A 25,524-nucleotide genomic window follows, 5' to 3' on the forward strand; every position below is an offset into this window, starting at 1 on the left:
CTGCAAAGCCCGCATATGCCACCTGATATGCTTGACCAGCAGGCAAGAGGAGGCCATCGGTCCAAGCAGCCTCAGAGTCAACTTTACTGAAATCCAGGGCTGAGGCATAACTATTGGGATCATAGTCTGAAAGTCCTGGACTCTTTCCCGGGGGAAAGGCACAAAACCCAACCATGCCCAGAACAGCTCAGTTGAAGGGGAACACTTGAAAAGGAGGAGTCCGGTGAAACTTCGGCATACAGATAGTCAGGAATAGGCTGAAGATCCCTATCCTTCTTGGGCACCTGAACGTATCAGAAATAGCAACCACGCCCTACTTCTTGCACCGGTATCCTCTCGATGGCCCCTTTGGCCAAAAGGGTTTGCACTTCCGTCCGCAAAATTAAAAGATGGTCCTCTATCCGCCACTAAGTGGCCGGTGGAAGATACAGTGAAGAAGAGAGAAAGGGCAAGGCGTACCCCTTGTGAACAATCTGTAGGACCCTCATGTCCGACATCATCGCATGTCAGCTCGGTAAGAATCGGTAAATTCCGCCTGCCACTGGGTGGCCATGTCCCTGCAAGAGCATGCTATAGAGGTTTGGCAAGTGGGCTATAACTGCGGAACTGATTGGTTCCCCGATGGGGCTGGCTGGGTTGGTGGTGACACCTCGGCCAAAGCTGCAAAAGTAACAGTGAAACTGCTGCAGTTGGTGAGGCTGGAATCAGCTTTCTCCCTGAAAAGGGGAGTACCATCAAAGGGCAAGTCCATTTGAATTGCCTGAGAAAGTACAGGGTGAAGGTCTTCGGGCACACCAGGGAGGACTTGTGCCATCGAATCCCAAGTGCGTGAATAGCATCCCAAAACAGCTGGCATTTACAGATCGAAGCTGGTAGAAGAAAAGACACATTTGCCGAATGTTTCACTCACTTAGATTTCCTATCAGGGGGAGTTGTGGGAAATGTGCTGGGATTACAGCAGTTGGTGGAAACTTGCAACACCAAGTTTTCTGGCGAGAGTTGCTGCGAGAGAAAAGCCGGTTCAACCAAGTAGGGCGATGGCACCTGGCAATTTGTCTATTGAATGGGCGCTAGGGCAAAGTTTGGCCAACATCCCAAATAATGTATATGTCAGTGCCTCATTACAAGCAAGAACGGGCTTAGAAGATGTTACTCTGATTGGAGGACCTCCGTCAATACAACTGTTTTAACCTCCAAGGTGGGAAGCTGGAGTTCAAGTATTTCAGCAGCCCTACAAATGATCATGGGGGAGGATTCCTTTGTGGCAGATTTGGAGGAGGAGAGCGGTCTCAGTGGAGGTATTGAAATCACTGGCCAGGGCTGAGCGTACTCATCACTTGGGTCACTGTCATTAACTGAATCAGTCTCAAAAAAGGATTAAAAAGTGTGTTGTCTAGTATGTGGTAATTAAAGGGGGTGGGGAGGAAGGGTGGAGGGGAAGAGAGGAATGGGCACCTCAGGTAGATTCAGGCATGACGTCGGTAGAGGCTGGGCCAAAGCTGGAGAGGACAAACTGAACTGCTCATTTGGTGAGCACATTTTCGGCATAGGTGTCAATGTGCCCGGGCCGGGGTTGGTTATAGCAGTGAAGTCTGAGGCAAGACAAGTGCAAAGGGTCTAGCTGGTGCAGAGGGCGAAAACGCCAGCTGTAACCCAGGTGAAAGGCCTTGTACCTCAATGTGTCCTGAAGGCGCGCCAGAGGGACTCGGCAGTGAACCAAACACCTGGAGCATGACTGTGCGGAACTCTTCAATCTGATGTGGCTCTGGAAACTCAGGCTGTGTCGGAACCAGCAGTGGGATTGGCTCCAAAGTTAGCAGACTTCGGGAGCAAGATTGAGAGGGGTGACACCATCCCTGCACTTTCTCAGAGGGAATTGAGTGGCGTGAGGGAGTGGAACTCTGTCGACTCCGGGAAGAGGACCTAGAGCGGGCATTGGACAGAGCGGGACTTGAAGTGGTACCGGCATGGAGTCTTCTTATGATTGGCGACGTAAAGTTTCATCCAGCATTCTGGTACATAGCATTGCAGTCATTGCCAGCCGTCGAGTAGTGGGTCGATCCCAGGCACCACAGCACACCTGATGGGGATCGGCCACAGACTTCTGTTTGCAACAGAGCTTGGAACCTGTTGTTACTACATATATCATTTCTGGAGCGGAGCAGTATCAGTGCAGAGTCGAAGGCACCACCTTCTGGCATGCAGAGGTCCGGCTGAAAATTTTCCGGATCCATTCTAAATGCTGTCTCCATGGACTGGCAGTATCCATCCGGGACCCTGCAGCGGTTCGAATTCGAGCCAAGGTTCCATAACTGTGTGGCCCTCCTCTACAGTGCACCCACTGCAGCAGTGAGGGTGAATGGGACAGTCGCTGACACATTTCCACTGGGGGGAGGCACGAGACAGGGTAGTCCACGGTCACCTCTCCTATTTGTGTTGTGCCTAAAGCCACTGGTCTGCTGGGTGCCGTGCAGAGCGGACATTGTGAGTTTCCCCTCAGACGTCGGTGGACACAGAGAAAACATCGCTCTATGCCATCAACGCCCTGCTGTACCACAAAGACCTAGAGCTGCCGATCCCAGCAGTGCCGTCGTGTTCCATGTTTTTGAGTCCTACTCCGGATGCCGCATCAACTTGGACAAACCCGTCCTCTATTAACTTAGGGACTGGGGGGCCTTGATCAACGACTGACGAGCTCCGGTTTCAAATACCTGGATATTGAGATCACACCGGATTGCTAACGATTTATGGAGCTTAACCTAGAAAGGATCCTGGGAGACCTCTGCGAAAACGAGGAAATGTGGCATAAACTACCCTTGACAATCATGGGCAGGGCTGCCCTTTACAAAATGATCATGCTACCCAGGCTGCTCTACGTACTCCAAAATACCCCATATTGCATTCCTGATAAATGCTTCGATACACAAGATAGAAGCGCCATGGGAGGCCATATCTGGTAACAAGGGAGTAAAGGGACTAGTAAGTGTATGTGCTTGAACGTTTACTGTATGTGTATTAACCACAGTTTGTGTAAAATAAATAAAAAGATTCCAAAAAATAAAAAAGGATGCAGATATAAGCACAAATGATACAAAACCATGACAGCCAGTTAGCAGGATATGTTCTGTTATCTAACTGTTCTAACAGTTTCCAATCAAATGAGTGAAGTAACTCAGTGCAAATATAATCATACATTTCAAAATCAAATGTAAAGTTAAGGCCTAATCAATAGTAAGTTGGAGAATTAGAGGTAATCAATTTCATTGTGAATATCTACCTGTTCCCCAAAAAAATTGTACAAGCTTGCTCTAAAGCAGTGACACTCAAAGTACGGCCTAGGGGCCGCATGTGGGTGGCCCTCCTGACCTTTACATGCGGCCCCCTGGGCAGCAGCAGCACTGGGCTGGTGCAGACTCGACTCAGCACTAATATAAAAAAAAATTAAATATACTGTACAGCAAGCCCTTATTTAAAGGTTAATTGTAGTTAGAGAAAGGAGGTAACTAGGTCCGTAACTGTAGGAATGCCTTCATTTTTAAAGGCAGCAAATGTGTAAAAATGCGATAGTATTTTGAAAATTCAAAAAGTGTATTTTATTGACCTGTAACACCAGTTTACCCTAGTAAATCAAATTAAAGCAGCGTATTCAGAAGTATTTTTCTTAAAGTGATGTTTTTCTAACATTAATTTAGAACCGTTCATGCTTCTCCCTCACCTCACACCCCCCTCCCAAACCTAACAACAATGCCATTAGTGATTACATCCAAGCACATGAGATGGTTTTGAACAGCACTGCCTTAAGTCATGTATTTCGAGTTTCTCTTGTATGTGATAGTGAAGAGAAAGGCGGGAAACTGAAATAAAACAACTGCCCAGGGTCACACAATTTGGTCAAGTGGAGAAGCCGGGATTCATCCCAGGTTTTCTGTTTTCACATTACGCAATTGAGTTCAGCCACTAAATATACATGCTTTGCTTCCCCATCACCAACTTTAAACCCCCGCTGGCATCAGTGCGGCCCTCTGTCACACCAAAGAACAAACTTTGCGGCCCCTGGGAAAATGTTTGTGAGTACCCATACTCTAAAGTAATTTGTATATGCTTTCCAGCTATTTTGTGCATTAAACTGAGCATTACCCCATACCACCTAAAATGGTTTCTTACTCGTATCTGATGAGTGGATTTATATTTCTCTGGCACAGAAAGCTCGCCAACCGACTCAATTACTGCCACAGCTTTACTATCTTGTGGAATGTCTGCACTGGTGCTGTCAAATCCATTTTCATCACTGTCAGGTAGTTCCTCCTCTTCTTCACTATAGCTCTCATCTGAATTCCCATTTGACGGGTACTCTGCACTGTCGTCCTTCTTTGGTTCATCAAGTTGGAAAAGCTCAGAAAGCATGTAATTGGCCGATGCAATAATCTAAAAAAATAATTTATTTAAAAAATAAGCATAAATGCCTGGTGGGTTACTTAACTAAAGGAAATGAATCACACCATAGAAACAAGCAGTTATAAATAAATCATAACACAGAATCAGTGATTGAAAAGTAGAGAAATAATGATAATAAAAAGGTACAAACAATAAAATACATGGAACGATCAATAAATGAGAGATTGTCTTGGGACACGAAGGAACAGCTGTGCTCCCATTTTTAAAAATTAGTTCTTCTAACATTGAGCTCTTTTTTCCTGTTCTTCCTTCTTATCTGCAGTGCACCGGTTTTCTTCAATATTTAGCAGATGGCATTTCCCACAAAATGTACTCTTTTAAAGCCATGACTATTTCCACTTACTCTTTTCACTAACTTTTAGTAAAATTTAACAGGCTGCAAATCTGCAGACTGTCAAGAGCTCTATTAAAGCAAGGATCTACAATGGGAGTTATTCCTACAGTTCTGAGCAATAGTAATGACATCACGGTTAGTAAATTGTCTTTGATAGGGAAAAACGAGTGCATATATGAAAGAGGTAGGTGAGCTACTTACACAAGTATCTAAAGATGCAGAGCCAAGACATTTGAGGATTCCACGCGTGAGAATGTCTATGAATATGACACTGCTTTGTCTTTGTGATCAGTAACAACTTAAGTCAAAATCACAGAGTTACATTTCTAACTAGACTAGAAGGTGAAGAGAGTTGTCAGTGAGCTGATCATGTCCGTTGGAGGCAGAACGATTTAGAGGGAGAAGAGGTAGCCACTAAGATCTCTCTGGAAAGGCTGAGCCATCACTGACAGGCAAGGTGCACCAGGGCTCATGGAGATATGCTGGAGGTGTGTGCTAAGCAGCAGTCATATTATGTGGTCATGTAGCCTGAGATGCTTCCTGATGTGTGGATTCTCCTGTTTGGTTGGTTCAAGCAGTAGAATGACACTGCAAGACCAAAGCATGAGCAGAAGTTGCATTTAGAAAGAAGTTGGTTATGTTCAAATTGTGGGCTTAGGTAGGTAGCACATTGGTTTAGACTGTGATTCATAATGTCAAGGTGGTAATAAGATGAATATGAGGGGAAAAGTCTTAATTCTGGAATCGGTCTCTCCAGGCTCCTAATTAAACAAGCATTGTCATAGCCAATAGGTCTCGCTTTTGGGACCTTATAAGTATTTAGTTATGCAGCGCAATATCCTTGGTGCAACAACATCAACTGTTGCATGGCTAAACACTTATAAGGCAAAGAAAGGCGAGACCTATTGGCTATGCCAATGCTTGTTTTGTTTGCAGTGGAGTGATCACATTTGCATAGCGCTATTGCGGTTTGTATGACCTTGCGGCGCTGTAGAACTAGTAATGGGAAATAGGTTACGTGGAAGGTGAGGTGAAAAATAAGTGACACCAATGGAAAAAGGAATTTAAAAAAAGGGAAGGAATTGAGGATAATGCGTGGCAGGAGAGAGCGTAATACCAGAGGAGGATATGTGTGCGAGAGACAGAGCGTAAGAAGATTTTGAGAGAAGTGTGCACGAGTGACGGGGAGAAAGGTGTGGGTAGAGAAGAATGGGACAGGGGAGAAGGAATATGAGAGGGAGTGGGAAACGGGGCAGCTGCGAGTTTGTTAAGAAGAGATTAGAGCAGAATGGATGGAAGAGCTGGGGTGAGTGTCACTGGAAGGAACCACTGCAGACCAGATCACAGTGCAGCATTTTAAGTCTACCTTTCCCTTGCTTCTTAAAACATTGATTCTTCTACTGTCATGGTGGGCTATGTGCATCGGTCATCATGTGCATTCAGATCATCGGTGCTGGCTCAATCTAAAATAAGTATATCTGTAAAGAGAGCTCAATGAATCACTCAGGCGTTCATTATCCAGAAGATGGAAGGAGGAAAACGGATCAGCACTTTCAGCATAGTTCTGCTGAAATCGTTTAAAGGAAAATTCGAGATACGCCTTAATTCACCAAATGTCCTTCCTGGTCACTTCATTCGAATGATTGAAAGAACGTTGTAGGGGGCACAATCGCATATGGAGGTGCTAGAACTTTCCTTTGCTAATAAACACATTTTTAAATGTGCACTGCTTGTCAAGCCAAACACAAGGACACTGAAATGGAAAGATCAAAACAAGAAAAAATAACTAACAATGATGTACCATTGGCACCTTTGTATGCAGACATGCTCTATGTGAATAGATTAGATGGAAAAGTCCTTTGACAAAAAAATTAAGAATCGCATGGAAATGTAACCTTTGTATTTAACCTCAAAATCGTCATACATAATCATATCGTTCACATGCGCCTTTGTATGAGAGGAGGCTCTCTAAATGTTCTAATACAATGTTTTTCTGCACCAGAGAATGTGGTAGAGCTGCAATAACAGGGTTAGGAACATTAAAGCAAGACCCCCCCCCCCCCGGCCCACCCCTAGAGGTTGTCTCTGGCTAAAAACGTCGCTAGGTGAGCAAACAATTATGTTATTACCACCTACACTATAACCCACATGTTACAAGACGCCAGCTCATTCTTGAGCCTACAAAGGCAACATAAAGAGAAATAAATCTAACGAAGGCTGACAAAAACCATTATGATCAAGCTAATCACTGCCTTAACATAGAGGAAGACAAATAGTTCTTAGGACATTTTAAAGAATTGGGTCACTTATTAGCAGAAAACAACTCTTCCTTTTGGAAGAAAATAAACAGTGAAAACAAAGATATATAGGCATTTAATGAGCAGATCATTCCTCCCACCTCGTTTAGATGCAGTATTGCGTACAATTATTCTGGGCCACCATGTTACAATCAAACATAAATGGATTAACCTCGATGAACTCCAGACACTCCCGGAAAACTAGTGAAGACGCGATCTGTGGTGGGGGAAAAGGGAGGGAATTGAAGCACAAGCAAGCAAGACAGAGAGGGGCACGCAAGGCTTAATGAGCCTTGACAGAAACCCACATGGCGGCTGCGCGCATGCACGCTCGCGTGAACGCAAGCTTGAGGCCAGGAAAAGCCTGTGGTAGCCCTTTCAAAAGCCACTCACTAAATTTCTAGCACAGCAGCGCATGCGCTGGCTCAGCAAGACCTAAAATGAAAAAAAAAAAAAAAACATACATATAGAAAGGAGTTTTCGGTCAGTCCTATTGAACTACTGGTCTATTTAAATGTCATCCGCATTTTGCTTCCTCTCAACACATCCGCCAGCATGGGTCAATGGGAACTTCACTTTAGCCATTGGCTCTCTTGCAGTGTGAGGGACAGCATTTTGCTGGATTGCTTGCGCACATCGACCTAATAAGTGCAGTTGCATGCCGGTGCGAGTGGGTCAATACTTTACAGTGCAAATGTTATTTTCTTTGCACATTTTGAATCCTTTTTATCTTTTTTAGTTATCCTTGCATGTTTAAACTACGTCTTCAGATGCAATAATTTAAAACCAATAATACCTTTCCTTTACGTCAATAAAAAACATATTTTCCTGTACATTCAAACTAAAAACTGGTTCTATGTACATCTGCCTGCTAGGAAGCACCTGGAATGTTCTACTCAAATTCTAAGCAATGCTTACTTTTTTTCCATTTAACTGTATTACTCCAAGCATATTGCGGTCACATTCAGGCAGTAACATCCTATCTTTTTTTATTCATTTTTATGCTTGTGGCATATGCTTCGAAAGAAAATAAATAACATTAGCACCAGCTTGCCAAGGACAAACATATTACCGTTGTTAATGCTTGTTAACATTTTGTGACTGTAATTAGGACACTAGACCAAAGATATACTGTTTTGCTAACTTAATGGTTGTTAGTTACTTTAACATTTGTATCTAGCACTATAAAGCCAGGTGTGTCTCAAAGTGTTGACAGGGGAAGAAAACTGAGGCTTAGGAATTTGAACAGTTATTTTTGGCCGTGAAGAATCAGGTAGTGTTCAAAAGCTGTACTCTGCAGGATCCCAAGCATCTTCACTAACAGTGGTCAGGATTAAAGGGGAGGAATTAATATGATTCCCATTAGTTGAGCAAAGACTCTTCTTAGGGATGTAGGTACAGACCTAACCATGAAGGTGGCCCCATATAATACAGGGATGACATTTAGGGGGAAAATGTCCTATAGGACAAAGCCAGAATCAAGCTGTGCCTTCATAGCACCAAAATGAATGGGTCTTTTGCATGCAACCGTCCTGCTTGTAAGTTGTTACAGTGACTTGCTCTAAGGGGGAGAGGGAGGCAATGGTGGAGTGGTGTTGAACTTTAAGTCCAACACCTTCCCTACAGTTGTGCAGACTGGATTTGGGATAGTAAATTAAACTATTCCAATATCCAGCGCCCTCCTAAGGCAAGTTGTTAAAACGACTTGCTTGCATAACAAATGCATGCTAAAGACACATTTGTTCAGATGACAGACTTCCTAAGGCATGCGTGAAAAACACATGCAGAATTCTGTCATACATTCCATTGATAATGCATAGGTAATGCATAGGTATTCAAAGTGGATTCTGGAATCCAATAGAAGGCAGAGTAAATCTATTCTGGCAAGGAGATAAGGTCTCTCTTCTTTAGTCACATAGCAGCACTCTGAGCCCTCTATAACTGGGCTAGTCTTGATTTTGCAGTGCCCAAGTAGAGAGCATAGGCAAAATCCACATGTTCATGAACATCACAGTAAGAATAATTCTACATTTATCAGGGATATGTTTCAAAATCATTTAAAGCTAGGACAGTAAAATCACACCATGGCACACATTTTAATAAATAATACAAAAATAAACATATTATACCTGAGGATGTCTTCCTTTATCCAACAATTTCACGCAATTGAGAAGCAATGTTCGGATAGTTCCATAGTGTTTTCTGTTCTGTATTTTTTTCACCATCATATTGCAAGCAACCCTATTAAGAAAAAAAAACCAAGTAAAAAGCAATTCAACTTTCCTGATAATATAAACAGTCACATAAAAGCTTCCTTTCCACATTAAGTCTTTTTAGGACATCTTGAGTGGTTCATCCTTTTAGAGAGTTAAAATCAACTTGAGTGAAAAGATTTTAAGATAAAAGAGTTTGAGGAACGTGGAGCTGAAATCACTTTGCCACTGATCAAGCCCTAACCCTGGCAGAAAAGGAAGAGGATATGCATGTTCCGAAAACAGAAATTGAAGGTATTAAAGACAAAACATTTAACATATGAAAAAGTGCAAATCCTTGCAAACAATATCATGCTGGCCTGCACCCCTTGAAATTGCAGAAGCCTGAACCAACATTCAATAGGACAGCGGCATCTCACACGCGGCAAACGGATCCCCAACTTATAATAGGCAAAAGAGATGCTCCCACATCTTCACCATCAATTGAGGGAAGGAGCGTCCAGGTCCTGTCATGTGAGGCGATCAAATACACAGTCAGTGGCTGTGTTTAGAGCCTGCTTTTCTAGAGTCACAAAAGGTGGGTATAGAGTCCTCATGGACACAGAGACCTGAATAAATGCCCCCCCCCCCCCGCCCCCAATTCTTGTCTTGGAAAGGATGAATTAATGTAATAAAGGTGAATGTCCTCCCTAGAGTCCTCTACTTTTTTCAAGCACTAGCAATTCAGGAAAAAGAAGTTTTCTGTATCAACAAGAGGCAATATTATTGGGAAGGGCGTGCGATCTAGAATATTGATTAAACTACTGAGTAAAGGTAAAAAATGAGGCAGAAGGGCTGGCCATACAAAACCTTAGACTATACTACTTAGCCACACAATTAAGAAGAAGAATAGAATGGTCAAATGAGGAAACAGACACTTGAGAGAGACACATGAAAAGGGCGATTTTAATGAGATCTCTGTGGGATGTTGTTGGAAAACCCCGGGCAACCGGGGTTAGCAGTCACCCGGTGTTTCCCAGCACAAGGGGTAGCTTGGCTCGAGCGGTCGGGGGTCAGGCACCGTGTTAAGCGTACGTCACACCCTCACAATAACCATGCGTGCATCCGTTCCAAAAACGACACTACACCGTAAAAATTTATGAAAATATATCTGTGTTTATCTTGTTTTCTCTTAGTTGCAGGTTAAATAAATGATAACACACTTACAGTACACAAAGCTTCTTCTGTAAAAAGGGTAGGTCAAATAAATAAGCTCAGATCATAAATAATCAATGAATAAATAGATGTGCATAAAATACATAGGCAAATAAATACGGTGAGGGAATAAATACTGTGAGACAATAAATACTGTGAGACAATAAATAGGATAAATACAAAGAATACAATACTCTCAATAAATATAAGCCATCAGTACACTTTCAAATCAGGTCACATTTGTGAGGTTCTATGGGTTGATTTGGCCCAATCACAGCTTGTGGTTATGTGGATGGCCTGAGGGTGTCTCACCTAGCTCGGATAAGGCTGAGGCTAAAACTGAGGTAGATCAAGGGTAATCTAGGAATCTGGCTCTCCCAAACTACACAACCCCTCACACAGGTCACTGTATCAGTCTCAGTCCACCCCTGGCACTCCCAGGCTGGTCCTAACACCTCTCTAGCCCCTAGGATGGTCTCTTAGGGCTCCACAGGGCCTTGGGCGCCCTCTATTCCACTTACTGCCCTCTTTATGAACTTCCGACTCCGCCGGAGTCGTGTCGACGCCATGAGGCGGTTCCGGTTCAATGTCGCTAGCCGGCCTCGGCTCGATGTCAGTTCTTGTCGACGCCGTGAGGCGGTTCCGGGTCGATGTCGGCGGACGGTCTCTGCTCGATGTCAGTTCCTGTCGACGCCGTGAGGTGGTTCCGGATCGATGTCGGCGGGCGGCCTCGGCTCGATGTCGCTGGGCAGCCTCGATTCGATGTCGGTCTCCGGCGTCACAGGGACACGATCTCCCTACTTACAGGTGTCTCCGGAGTGCGACCTCCACTCCCGACCTCCGGTGCTCTTTTCCTCAGGTTCCGGCGACTCCGGAGTGCGATCTCCACTCCCGACCTCCGGCACGATTCACCTCGGTCTCCGGCGACTCAGGAGGGCGGACTTCACTCCCCCGTCGACGCCGCACACTCGACCTCAGGTGACTTCCTCCTCGACCTCTGGTGTCTCCACGACCTCCGTCGGCGCCCTCTCTCGACCTCTGGCGGCTCCGGGTGCGACGTCTGCTTTCCAGTCAGCGCCGCTTCTTCACCTCCGGCCACAGGTCTCAAGGCTTCTCGGCGTCGGACTCCAGGAAGATACCAATAGACAGGTCAGGAACTTGCTGTTCTTTACTTTCAAGGCCTGTTCCGGCTGTTCAGGTCCTTGAGTTGGTTCTTCTTGACTTTATCCCACACAGGGCTCTAGGCTGGGCTCAGTCAGTAGGGACTAGTATCAAGGGTGGGTTTCCAGACCCCACTCCAGGCACAAGTTTCCACCCCTGCTGCCTCACTCCTTCCTCCTTCAGTGTTGTGCTGCTCTCCCTTCACCAGTCAGGTGCCAACTGCCAACTCCAACTGCCAACTCTGAGCTGGCTTCCCAACATTCTAAACCTGCCTCACACTGTCACAGGGTTCTAGAATGTTCTGGAAGGTACTAGTAGGTTCCAGTGATGTCACAGGTGACAATGGGTGGCCACCATTTTGTGTTTCAGGCCCTCAGACAGAAGTTCCAGGGGTAGGGAAAATGGCTGCCTGACCCTGCATCAACACTAAAAAGTCTGGTGGTTCCCAAAAAGGAAAAATACTAACAGGGTTTGAGGCAAAAGTGGGACAAAATAAATAATGATGAGGAGGGACCACCCAAAGGGCTGACAGGTCTAACACGCGTCCCCCCCCAGCTGAAAGTGGGGAGAGCTACCCAACCCCTTGGGAGTTCTCATCACTAAGGCGGAAATACCTTGAGAGACCGTCTGCATTGGCGTGGTCCACTCCAGGCCGATGTTCCACCTGAAAGTCCATTCCCTGTAGGGAGATAGACCACCTTAGCAACTTGGGATTCTCCCCCTTCATCTGCATCAGCCAACGAAGGGGTCTGTGGTCGGTCTGAACTAGGAAGTGCGTGCCAAACAGGTATGGCCGCAGCTTCTTCAGAGCCCATACCACTGCAAAGGCTTCACGCTCTATTGCACTCCACTTCTGTTCCCTGGGAAGTAGTCTCCGGGATAGGAAGACCACGGGTTGATCCAGACCCTCTTCATTGAGTTGCGATAACACTGCCCCAATGCCATGTTCCGATGCATCCGTCTGGACAATGAACTCCTTGGAAAAGTCTGGGGCCCTTAGGACCGGGGCCTCGCACATGGCTTGCTTCAGTTTTACAAAGGCCTGCTGACAAGCCTCCGTCCAGACTACCCGTCAAGGTGGTTTCTTGGACGTAAGCTCCGTGAGGGGGGCCACAATGGTACCGTATCCCTTCACGAAGCGGCGGTAATATCCGGTGAGGCCCAGAAAAGCTCGGACCTCAGTCTGAGTCTTGGGGGGTTCCCAGGCCATGATGGCCTCGATCTTCGCCTGGAGGGGTTGCACCGCTCCCCTACCCACCAAGTGTCCAAGGTACACTACCGACCCCTGCCCGATCTGGCACTTGCTGGCCTTGATCGTTAATCCAGCTTGTCTCAGGGCCTGGAGAACAGCTTGCAGGTGACGCAAGTGATCCTCCCAGCTGTTACTGAAGACGGCTATGTCATCCAGATAAGCAGCAGAGAAACTCTCCATTCCAGAGAGGATCTGGTTCACCAGACGCTGAAACGTGGCAGGTGCGTTCTTGAGCCCAAAGGGCATCACACAGAACTGGTAGTGGCCTTTGGGCGTGGAGAAGGCTGACCTTTCCCTAGCTCCGTCAGTCAGAGAGATCTGCCAGTACCCAGAAGTAAGGTCAAAGGTACTTAGATATTGGGCAGCTCCCAGCCGGTCAATCAATTCATCCGCCCTTGGGATCGGATGAGCATCAGTCTTGGTTACTGAGTTCAGTCCCCGGTAGTCCACACAGAACCTCAGTTCCGGTTGGGCACCCGGTGGTGCGGCTTTTGGTACTAGCACCACCGGACTGGACCAGGGGCTGCTGGAAGGTTCGATCACTCCTAGCTCCAGCATCTTAGTGACTTCACTGTGAATGCTGGCCTTCACCTTGTCTGACATCCGGTAGATCTTGGACTTCACAGGTGGGCTGTCTCCTGTGTCCACATCATGGACGCACAGGTGAGTCCTACCCGGAACAAGGGAGAACAACGAAGAGTACTGTCCCAGGACCTGGCGGCAGTCCTCCTGCTGTTCAGGAGTTAGAGATGGGGAGAGAATCACTCCCTCCACCGACCCATCCTTCTCTTGAGACGCAAACAAATCGGGGAGAGGCTCGCTTTCCACGTCCTCTGCTCCGTCAGTCACCATCATCAAAATGACTTCGGGCCTCTCGTGGTGGGGTTTGAGGCGGTTGGCATGCAGCACCCGTGGGGCTGACGAGGGGTCTTAAGATCCACCAAGTAGGTAGCCTTACCCTTCTTCTCCAATACCTCAAAGGGTCCTGACCAGCGATCCTGGAGGGCGCTAAGCTCTCCTGGTTCGATCACCCACACCTTCTGGCCAAGCTCCAATTCCACCGGGTGAGCGTTGTGGTCATACCACGCCTTCATTACTGCTTGGCTGGCCTCCAAGTTGTCAGAAGCTTGCTTCCACAACTTAGCCATTTGGCTCCGGAAGGCCAGCATGTAGCTCACCACGTCCTGGGGAAGCTTTCTGGGAGTTCTTTCCCATCCGTCTCTCACCAGGCTGAGAGGTCCACGCACAGGGTGCCCATACAAAAGCTCGAAGGGGCTGAAGCCCACTCCCTTCTGTGGCACTTCCCTGTAGGAAAACAATAGACAGGGTAGGAGGACGTCCCATTTCCTCCGCAGGCTTTCAGGCAGACTTCTAATCATGCCTTTCAAGGTTTTGTTAAACCTCTCCACCAGACCATTGGTCTGGGGGTGGTAAGGAGTTGTGAACCGGTAGGTCACTCCACACTCCTTCCACATGGCCCGCATGTATGCTGACATGAAGTTGGTCCCCCTGTCGGACACAACTTCCTTGGGAAAACCCACTCGGGTAAAGATTCCCATCAGGGCCCTAGCCACAACAGGTGCTGTAATGGTCCTTAGAGGTATAGCCTCTGGGTACCGTGTGGCATGATCCACCAGAACCAGGATAAACCTGTGACCAGCTGTAGTAGGCGGATCTAATGGACCCACAATGTCGATGCCCACCCTTTCAAAGGGGGTGCTAACGACAGGAAGTGGTTCCAGGGGGGCTTTCAGCTTCACCCCTGTTTTCCCACTGGCTTGGCAAGACACACATGTCCGGCAGTAGGTGTCGGACGACACTTTCATTTGAGGCCAATAAAAGTGTGGGACAAGATGGGCGAAAGTCTTGTCTTGCCCCAGGTGTCCTGCCAAGGGGATCTCGTGAGCCAATTCCAGTAGGAAGGCTCGGTAACGTTGAGGGACTACTAAGGCTCGTGACGATCCATGTAGGGGTGCCTTGGGTTCACTGTAGAGGAGGCCATCCTCCCAGTAAAGGTTGTAGTTCCCCTCAACGTTCCCTGCTGCCTGGGCTTCGGCCTGTCGCCTCAGTCCCTCAAGGGTAGGGCACTCCCTCTGGCCCTTGCAGAATTCCTCCCTGGTCGGCCCTCCCTCCACGTGCCACTCGGCCGGGATGGGTAGGTCCTCCAGTTTGGTAACATCCCCCACCGCGGACTCCTGGTCCACCACCTCCGGTGGCCTATCCGTCACACGGGGCGCGGATGCCGAGGCAGGCTCCTCCTGTCCTCGGTTCTTCCCTTGGTCGGCAGCCGGCTGTGCCTTTGTTCCAGGCTCCAGTCGAAACAAACTCCCTCTCCGGGTAGTCGCGGACCCTGTGCTAACACAGGCCCAGTCAGGTGTACCCAGCATCTCAGCATGAGTCCGGTATTCCACCTCCTTCCAAGCATTGTGCTCCATGTCATTCCCCAGTAGACAATCGACCGGCACAGCAGGGCTTACGGCAACTCGAAGTGAACCTGCAACCCCCTCCCATTCAAAGGGAACCTCGGCCACCGGATAGTGGCCGGTTCTGCCGTCAGCCATCGCGGCTGGGTGGAGTACATCGGGAATTACCTGCTCTGGAGACACCAGTTGGCTACGTACCATAGTCATACTGGCTCCTGTGTCTCTCAGAGCCTCCCCTCTTTGGCCGTTGATGGTGACCCACTGCCCATACTTTATGGTATTTGCGGGCACCTGGATCTTAGGAACCATCTCCCGTTCTCCCAGGGACACTAAAGTGACACCCGCCCACTCCCTTCCCTTAGTTAAGGGCATCTCCTCCCCGAGCACTACACTAGCTACTCCGGGGGCCTTTCCTCCAATGGGAGGGGGTGGTCTTTTCGGGCACTTCGCATCTCCCTTATAGTGTCCGACGCCACCGCACTCGAAGCAATGGACAACCCTTGGCTGCTGACTCTGGCCAGGATTAGGGTTTCTGGGTGGGTTAGCCCTAGGGGTGAATCCTGTTCCCTTTCCTTGGAAGTTATTTTGGGGGCCTTTAGAGAACTCCTTTTTCTTTTCCCCTCCCTCTTTCTTCTGGGGGGCGCCCTGTCCGGCCTTTTGAGTATCCCCTCCAGTCCCCCTTGTGGACACCCGGGTACTAGCCCAAATGTCCGCCTCCTCAGCAAGCTTCCGGGGATTGGTCAGCTTGCTATCCACCAGGTGTTGACGCAGTTCAGGGAAACATTTTTCGAGCAGGTGTTCCTTCAACATTAAATCAAACAACCCCTCGTAGTCCCTCACCTCACTGCCCTGAATCCAACCCTCTAATGCCTTCTTTGCATAGTCCAGGAAATCCACCCAATTCTGTGTGCCCAGTTTGTGGCTACCCCGGAACTTCTGTCTGTACTTCTCGGGTGTTAGTCCAAACTTTCTTACGAGCGCCACTTTCATGGTGGGGTAGTGGGTCTGCTCCTCCTGCTCTAGGGCCAATAATGCATCCCTACCAGCTGGAGGCATGTATTTGTACAATCCCCCTCCCCAGTACTTCTCTGGCACCCCATGGGCCCTTAAAGAGACCTCATAGGCCGCTAGCCACTTGGCAATATCATCCCCTGCACTATAGCTAGCTACTATGTCTTTTGGCAGATAGGGTTTGGGTTCCCTGGTGATTTCTTTGTCTTTGCTGCCACCATTAGGAACAGTTTGTGCCCCGACTCGTAGGATCTGGAGATCTATTTCCCTCAGCCTCAACTCGTGAGCCATCCTCTGTCCCTCCTTCTCTTTCTCCAGCTCCGCCAACTTCCATGTGAGCTGTCTTTTCTCCCTCCGGTCAGTTAATTCTACTTCTGATAAGCCACCGCTAGAGACAGTGCTGCCCTTCCTGGAAAGTGTTCTGGGCCCCGCTAACAGGTTCCCCACCTCAGGTTGGTACAACCCAGCCCCCTCGCTAACAGGCTCTCCATCCCTGTCCTCCTGCTCAGCCTTACTTTCCCGTCGTGCCTCCCCCCAAGCCCTCAAGCTGGTCTGGAGTTCAGCCTTCTTGGCACCCGGGGGACAATACACCCCCTCTCGATGACAAAACTCTCTGAGTTGGGCCACAGTGTAAGTTTCCAAATCTTCCAACACAAACTCCATTTTGCCCACTCAGAATAGAAGACAGGTGTTTACAGAAGCTATGCAGGGGGGTACCTTTTGTAATACCTCCTCCCACCACCAGAGTAAATTTGGAAAAACAAAACTCAGAATTAGGAAGTCCGCTTTGAGAAAACTCCCGGTGTAGGCCTATGGACTACCCACAGTTATTGTCGAGTGGACGCAAGCACAGCTCTATCCCACCGCTGAACACCAATTATGTTAGAAAACCCCGGGCAACCGGGGTTAGCAGTCACCCGGTGTTTCCCAACACAAGGGGTAGCTTGGCTCGAGCGGTCGGGGGTCAGGCACCGTGTTAAGCGTACGTCACACCCTCACAATAACCATGCGTGCATCCGTTCCAAAAACGACACTACACCGTAAAAATTTATGAAAATATATCTGTGTTTATCTTGTTTTCTCTTAGTTGCAGGTTAAATAAATGATAACACACTTACAGTACACAAAGCTTCTTCTGTAAAAAGGGTAGGTCAAATAAATAAGCTCAGATCATAAATAATCAATGAATAAATAGATGTGCATAAAATACATAGGCAAATAAATACTGTGAGACAATAAATACTGTGAGACAATAAATACTGTGAGACAATAAATACTGTGAGACAATAAATAGGATAAATACAAAGAATAAAATACTCTCAATAAATATAAGCCATCAGTACACTTTCAAATCAGGTCACATTTGTGAGGTTCTATGGGTTGATTTGGCCCAATCACAGCTTGTGGTTATGTGGATGGCCTGAGGGTGTCTCACCTAGCTCGGATAAGGCTGAGGCTAAAACTGAGGTAGATCAAGGGTAATCTAGGAATCTGGCTCTCCCAAACTACACAACCCCTCACACAGGTCACTGTATCAGTCTCAGTCCACCCCTGGCACTCCCAGGCTGGTCCTAACACCTCTCTAGCCCCTAGGATGGTCTCTTAGGGCTCCACAGGGCCTTAGGCGCCCTCTATTCCACTTACTGCCCTCTTTATGAACTTCCGACTCAACCGGAGTCGTGTCGACGCCGTGAGGCGGTTCCGGTTCGATGTCGCTAGCCGGCCTCGGCTCGATGTCAGTTCTTGTCGACGCCGTGAGGCGGTTCCGGGTCGATGTCGGCGGACGGCCTCGGCTCGATGTCAGTTCCTGTCGACGCCGTGAGGTGGTTCCGGATCGATGTCGGCGGGCGGCCTCGGCTCGATGTCGCTGGGCAGCCTCGATTCGATGTCGGTCTCCGGCGTCACAGGGACACGATCTCCCTACTTCCAGGTGTCTCCGGAGTGCGACCTCCACTCCCGACCTCCGGTGCTCTTTTCCTCAGGTTCCGGCGACTCCGGAGTGCGATCTCCACTCCCGACCTCTGGCACGATTCACCTCGGTCTCCGGCGACTCCGGAGGGCGGACTTCACTCCCCCGTCGACGCCGCACACTCGACCTCAGGTGACTTCCTCCTCGACCTCTGGTGTCTCCACGACCTCCGTCGGCGCCCTCTCTCGACCTCTGGCGGCTCCGGGTACGACTTCTGCTTTCCAGTCAGCGCCGCTTCTTCACCTCCGGCCCCAGGTCTCTAGGCTTCTCGGCGTCGGACTCCAGGAAGATACCAATAGACAGGTCAGGAACTTGCTGTTCTTTACTTTCAAGGCCTGTTCCGGCTGTTCAGGTCCTTGAGTTGGTTCTTCTTGACTTTATCCCACACAGGGCTCTAGGCTGGGCTCAGTCAGTAGGGACTAGTATCAAGGGTGGGTTTCCAGACCCCACTCCAGGCACAAGTTTCCACCCCTGCTGCCTCACTCCTTCCTCCTTCAGTGTTGTGCTGCTCTCCCTTCACCAGTCAGGTGCCAACTGCCAACTCCAACTGCCAACTCTGAGCTGGCTTCCCAACATTCTAAACCTGCCTCACACTGTCACAGGGTTCTAGAATGTTCTGGAAGGTACTAGTAGGTTCCAGTGATGTCACAGGTGACAATGGGTGGCCACCATTTTGTGTTTCAGGCCCTCAGACAGAAGTTCCAGGGGTAGGGAAAATGGCTCCCTGACCCTGCATCAACACTAAAAAGTCTGGTGGTTCCCAAAAAGGAAAAATACTAACAGGGTTTGAGGCAAAAGTGGGACAAAATAAATAATGATGAGGAGGGACCACCCAAAGGGCTGACAGGTCTAACAGATGTGCTCTAGCTGTGAGGAGCATACAGACCTGAATGTGCACTGGAGCACTCCTACTTAAGCAGCATTAAACACCTGGACATCATGGCTTAGAGAGGGACATTGTTCCCCCTTTCCATGTTGGTCTCCCCAATTCACTCTAACGCAGAGATTTCCCCAGTACTCCAACAGGGGCCCTTTTGGTAAACAGCAAGAAGGTGGATGCCGACTTATGAGACAAGTTCCATAACAGTGAAATTAAATCATTTACGCAGTGTAAACTTAACTTACATCAGGAAAAAACAGAATGGCTACACTATGCCCAGCTGAGCCAGTGTATGCAGAAATTAGACTAGCCACCACAAGAGAAAAAATAATGTTTGAGAAACTTCTCGCTAGGTTGACGTCTTAGTAGGATATATGCTATATTACTGAAAACTAAAACATTCTCAAAAATACGGCAATTGGCAGAGAAATCACACACAAAGAATGGGAAACCCTACAAAAGGACATCAATAAAAGCCCATTCTTCATGAAAACAAGAAAAATACATTGCAAACTGCTTTATGGATCGAACTATCGGGGAGATAGTTCGATCCATAAAGCAGTTTGCATTGCAATATATTTTTCTTGTTTTCATGAAGAATGGACTTTTATTGATGTCCTTCCGTAGGGCTTGAGTAATACTTCAATCCCAAAGCCTTGGGACGAATCCCACTGGGCACAATCATAAAACCCAATGCGTGGGTGTAATAAATTCAATATGGTAATGAAAACAAGTAGTCCTCGAGTAGTTTGCTATATTTATATTGTATTGTCTTTTCTTTAAATCCTTTCTTGGATATGAATCAAATGAATAGTGTGGTATGTATATATCCAATCAATATGCTTTTCATACAGTAATCCATAAATCAATCCAATGCATTTTGGGCATTGTGCCCTTCATCAGGGATATATCTATAATGAAAATTAAACGTATATAATGAGGAAACCATCCAATAAATATCATTCAATACATTATGTTGCTGTAACATTTATCTAAGAAAAACGCGAATAAATCGGTGCATTCTCATGGTTCAACGTGCTCAGGAAACTGATAAAGTCTCTAAATAATGATAAACATAATTTGATAAATGAAACTGGCTGTTACCCTGTGTGGATTGTTCTATGTATTACGTTAGTATCCTAACTATAATGTCGACATATTTTTATCTGTGGTCATTCGTAATATCAATGTGAACGCGGTGATGTTAAATAATATCGCAAGGTGTGTTTCACTTTTATAATACATCGTGATTTAGCCGCGATTGGCAAATAACAGGCTTTGGTCCGTGAAATTAACAGATCTCAGTTTGTTAACGTTACTCGCGAGTGGCGAGTAACGGAGTTTAATACAGGGATTGGCAGATGGCTGTTAGTTACAAATGTTCACGCGTTCGTTGTTCCCTGTTGTAGCCGTAAACAGTATATGGTTAACTGTGTGATTCTAATGCGTCCCTGTGAGTTAACTGGTTTCTCTGATTTAAGCGTGCTAATGCGTGCAGTCATACCTTTCTTGGCTGCGTTTTGCTGTTTTCTCTGGGTCGTCTTAACCGATGCGTGTTGGTGTCTCATCGAGATACAATGTATCACCATATTGTTACAAGGTTAACTTATGGTTGTGTTGTTAAAAATGGCAGCGGCCATGTTTGAATGGTAAAAAAAAAAACGTTGTAAGAAAAAAACAATGTGCGTTGTGTTGTGTGAAGGCCACCGTAGGTGATGCGTGAATTATGTGCAATGTGTGTAAAACATGGATTATAAAAAGTAACGTAACATCATTGGGTATACATGTGTGTTTACATTCATCGGTAGAAAATTACATTTACAAATAACATACAAATTCCATTCTCTCACTCAGTCCATGAGGTCCGAGGGTTTCGAGGTGTTTTATCCAGAAATGTTCTCTTTGTAGCAAAAAATTGCTATTGTTTTTTCCTTCTGTTTTAGTGACGACTTCTAGAACTGATGTTATGTCTCTCTTCTATAAAGTGACAAGCTACGATGGATTTGAGTTTTTTGTTCTTATGCTGCTTTTTGTGTTCGTTAATCCACGTCTTTATTTTTCTTTCTGTCTTTGCCACACGGACATTTCAAAAGATAAATCCATAGGGTTTCCCATTCTTTGTGTGTGATTTCTCTGCCAATTGCAGTATTTGGAGAATGTTTTAGTTTAGTGGGGTACTAAGGGGTGCAGAATATTCCCAGCTGCTAGCCCAATGTGCTGAAGGCAATGTTGACACTGTGGCTCTAGGATTCATATTTGGTGAGAATGCCATAATTTCTGGAAAGAAATATTAGGGGTGCTTAAGGAGATCTTGGGTTACCCGCTGCCACACACTCCTGAATTGCTACGGTTGGGATTAAAATAACCACGTGTAAATGCCTTACCCAATGAATGCCAAATAACTATTACTGTGGTGTTGCTGAGCAGCCAAACTAACAATAGCCCTATGTTAGAAAAAGACCAACAATCTCCCCAGAGTAGGGTGAATTAAATGATTCATTTTCAGTTTCCTACAGGACATGTGCTTATCAAGTGGAACGAATGACTGCTAAACCCTTTTCACAACAAATGAACAGATATCAGTGATACCTTTGCTGCAACTCATTAGGGTAAATTGCAGGCTGAGTATATCAAAAACTGGCTTACTTCAGCTCTTGATGCAAAACAAACAACAACAACCACCAAAAAAACAGCCACATAGAAGAGGCATGGCACAGAGATTATACTGTCACTGTATGATCACTGTGAGCTCAACTCTTAAGGTATAAGCTCTTAATTCAGATGAATTAAACAGACTTTTAGGATTCTGAATTTCACTCTACATCTTGTAACACCAAAAACACGTTAGTAGTTGTAAAAGAAATCACTAACCCAATCTCACTAACAAAAATACAGCTATTAAAAACAATGTGACTTTCTATCAGGAAAAACATTAAAGTGATTGTTCCCACTCCAAATAACGTATCAAAGAGAGACATATTATAAATACCATCATAGGACACTTACCTGTTGAAATCTCTAGTTTTACTGGAAAAGCATGAACCATATGCTTGGAAAAACTCACCCATGAATCTTTGTCCAATATCATTTAAGAAAACATTATCTCTACTCACAGATAAGAAGGATTGTACACTCTAAACATCTGTATGTTGCATGTTATGCTGTAGATTCACATGCTCTGCATACTCCTGCCACCTAGTGTTGGGCTCAGATAACTGCAACTTGTTTTTCTTTGAAGGAGTCTTTTGAGTCACAAGGTCTCAGTGACTCCTCCTCTGGTTGCGAAAGCCATGGGCACAGACTCATTTGCTAAGACTGTTTTTCACCCAGTGAGTAGAGTAGGAATGAAGTAGTGAGCTGAAAAGAATATTGTCCATAAAGAAAATAGTAGTGAGTGAAAGATATCTGTAACACACACTGGCTTCTGGGGAGAGGGTGGCCGCATGTGAATCAACAGCACTACATGCAATGAATAAATGTTTACAGGGTAAGTAAAATAATCTGTTTGTAGCACGTATGGCTGTACGTAAACATGCCCTGCATAGAATTTATAGCAGTACACCCTTAATTGGTGGCTAGCCAGTGGGTGGTGAGGAGATCTGAAACAGAGTCTTAAGGACAGTCTGACCAACTTTAGCTTGCTGCCTAGCAAGAATATCAGACAATGGTGCTTTGTGAAAGTATGTGGAGCGGACCATGTGGCAGCTTTACAAGTATCTGCTATGGATATATTCCCTAGAAAAGAAATAGAAACACCCTGTGTGCAGTGGAGTGAGAATTGGGGTGGGTAGGTAGGGTTCTTTTAGCTATTGGTAACAGGTTTTATGCACTTGACAAACCACCTGGCAATCTCTGCCTTAGAAATGACATGACCGTTAAGAGGTTTTGAAAAGGCCACAAACAATTGCTGGATTTTGCGAAAGGGTTTGGTTCTATCAATGTAGTAAAAAAGCGCAGGCTTGAGATCAAGTGTATGACGTGCCCTTTCAGGTACCAAGTCTGGTTGTGTAGAGAAGACTGTGAAGCTCAAATGTATGGTTGAGGAGGACGGGAGACCACCTTGTTGAGGAACTTTGGATTAATTCGAAGAACCACTCTGCCCTGATGCACCTGGAAGAATGGTTCCTGTAATGTGAGGGTCTGTTATTACCTAATACATCTGATATTCATTATAGCTTCTAGGAGTTGACTAATACGTCTAAGGTACGTTATAGCTGCTAGGAAGGCAACCTTCCAAGAGAGAAACTGTAAAGGGCATGAACGTGGTGACTCAAAGGGGGGCCCATAAGTCTGGTGAGGACGACCTTGAGATTCCAGACAAGGGCTGGAATGACACACTTGAGGAACTCCATAAAAGCTTCCATTACAGGAATTTTGAAAAGGGAAGAGTGTTTCCTACTTTGCATATATGCAGCAGTGGTGGCTAAATGTAGCCGGATTCACGTGTAGCCTAACGAGGTAGCAAATAAGTAAGATGATTTATGTGGTTTGGAGTACAAAGTGTACAAAACACTTCTATTTAGCAGCATAACAGGTGCGTGCACTGGGCCGAAGGGCTTTCCGGAGTAAGTCCATGCACTCTTGGGGGGAGATTACCTTAACCAAACTCTAAGACCTCAGGAACTAAATGGCCAGGTTGCGCTGTCCCGGATCCAGATGTTGGTGTTTGCCGTGGGTTTGTTGAGAAGGGCCGGTCTGTTAGGGAGCTTCTCGTGGGGGGCGATGAACATTTCTTGAAGGGTTGTCTGCCCACATTAGAGCCACCAGGAACGGAGTCTGCTGAGGTGGATGGAACACACTCGAGTGCCTCTTCTCCCTCCAACAGCTCCTCCACCCCTGACTCTGAGGCATCTGAATTGACTATCACAGGGCTGGTCTGGTGTGCAGGAAGGTCAAGCAACTCACCAAATGCTTTTTTTTTTTCAGCGCCAAAGTGATCAGTCTCGCCAAAAATATCTGGCAGTACAGAAGAGGATTGCGCCATACTGATGTAGGCCCACTGTTAGTCTCAGGGCTGGCGTAGAATATTTTTACCGGGGAATGCCGAGCAACAGTCGTAGTGGTTCTACTCAGGCTCTGGCGAGAGGCAAATATTGCAGATGGTATGAAGATCAACCAGGGTTTTCAGCATGAAATTGGGGCCATCTCATGTAAGAAATCTGTTCCATTGCCTCGGGCACGTCTTCGTTCTCCAAGGGTAACCCGGAGCACCTGGCGGACCAAAGTGCCGCGAGGTCTGAGAGGCCAGGGCGCTCGACGACAACAGACTAGAGAAATGGAATCAGCAACATTAGCACAGAACGCAAAAAATTCTCCTCGCGACGGGGTAGAAAGCAATGGGTTCCAAGACCATGACAGAAACCGACAAACTCATCAAAGCTCGATGAATCACGTCCCCACCCGGTGGTGGTGAAAAACAGTCTAACAATGGAGTCCTGCCCATGTGTATTCACTATCAGAGGAGACCTCGTAACTTGAAAGACTTCTTTGAAGAAAAACAAGCTGCAATCACCTGAGCGCAACACTAGATGGCAAGGGTAGGAACAGCATGTGTATCCGCATGTGTATTCGCAGCCACACATGCTATGAACATTTCTGTTTTCAAAGTGTTCAACAATCTTCAAACATGAAAAAGGTGTCTATAGCATGGCTTCCCACTAGTAAAATGTACAGGTGTGTGTTATCAGTGCAGAAGCACACAATTGCCTTTAAGTGCACCATGAGTTTACATAGGTTTATGCCTTTTCCTAACACAATTAGACACAACAGTCTGCAACAGTTCAATTTGGTCAGTGGAATTTAATCAGCGTTCAATCTTCATTTTTCCTAAAAAAAGAATGATCTTGGATTCGAACCACTAAGCGTCAACTTTAAAAAAAAAGAATTTTAAACACTGACCAACAGCAAAGTTCTTTTCAAATATATCTGTAAAACCCCAACAACCACAATGAATATGTGGAACGCCATTGAGTCGATCAGCGAGAACACAAGACACACCCCTGGAAGGTGTTTAGATCAAAGTAAAATAAATTCTCTCAGACAGAAAAAAAATTCACTGTTCCAAAAGACATTCATCTAGAAACTCAGACCTTAAAGTAAAAGCTTTATAGCACTATCTAACTTTTACGTGCTTGCGGTTGAAATACGGCTAGCAAGAAATCTTTTTCATCTTCTGATGCACTGACACTATTGCCATCAAATTGGAAAAGGTTTATAGGGCAGTTTTCAGGCTGAATGGCATTACACTGTATTGGTGCTTCATCCCTAAAAAACATGAAAATAGCTGTACTGAATAGGTATTGGGCTCATTCCGGCATCTACATTGTGTTCCATGA

The 25,524-nt window shown here is 46.4% G+C and overlaps 1 protein-coding gene across 2 annotated transcripts in view; it reads right to left on the reverse strand.

Moving 5' to 3' along the window:
- Positions 1-25,524, reverse strand: part of EDRF1 (erythroid differentiation regulatory factor 1) — a 412,080-nt gene that overhangs the window by 185,668 nt on the left and 200,888 nt on the right. For both annotated transcript variants that reach the window (XM_085606261.1, XM_085606259.1), the window contains 2 exons: positions 9,216-9,327; positions 4,165-4,425 (listed from right to left, as the gene is read on the reverse strand). In XM_085606261.1, the coding sequence (XP_085462387.1) occupies positions 4,165-4,425; positions 9,216-9,327 (373 nt within the window). The remainder of the gene's footprint in view (positions 1-4,164; positions 4,426-9,215; positions 9,328-25,524) is intronic.

The sequence above is a fragment of the Triturus cristatus genome, chromosome 1_2 (assembly GCF_964204655.1).
Source record: "Triturus cristatus chromosome 1_2, aTriCri1.1, whole genome shotgun sequence".
Classification (NCBI taxonomy): domain Eukaryota; kingdom Metazoa; phylum Chordata; class Amphibia; order Caudata; family Salamandridae; genus Triturus; species Triturus cristatus.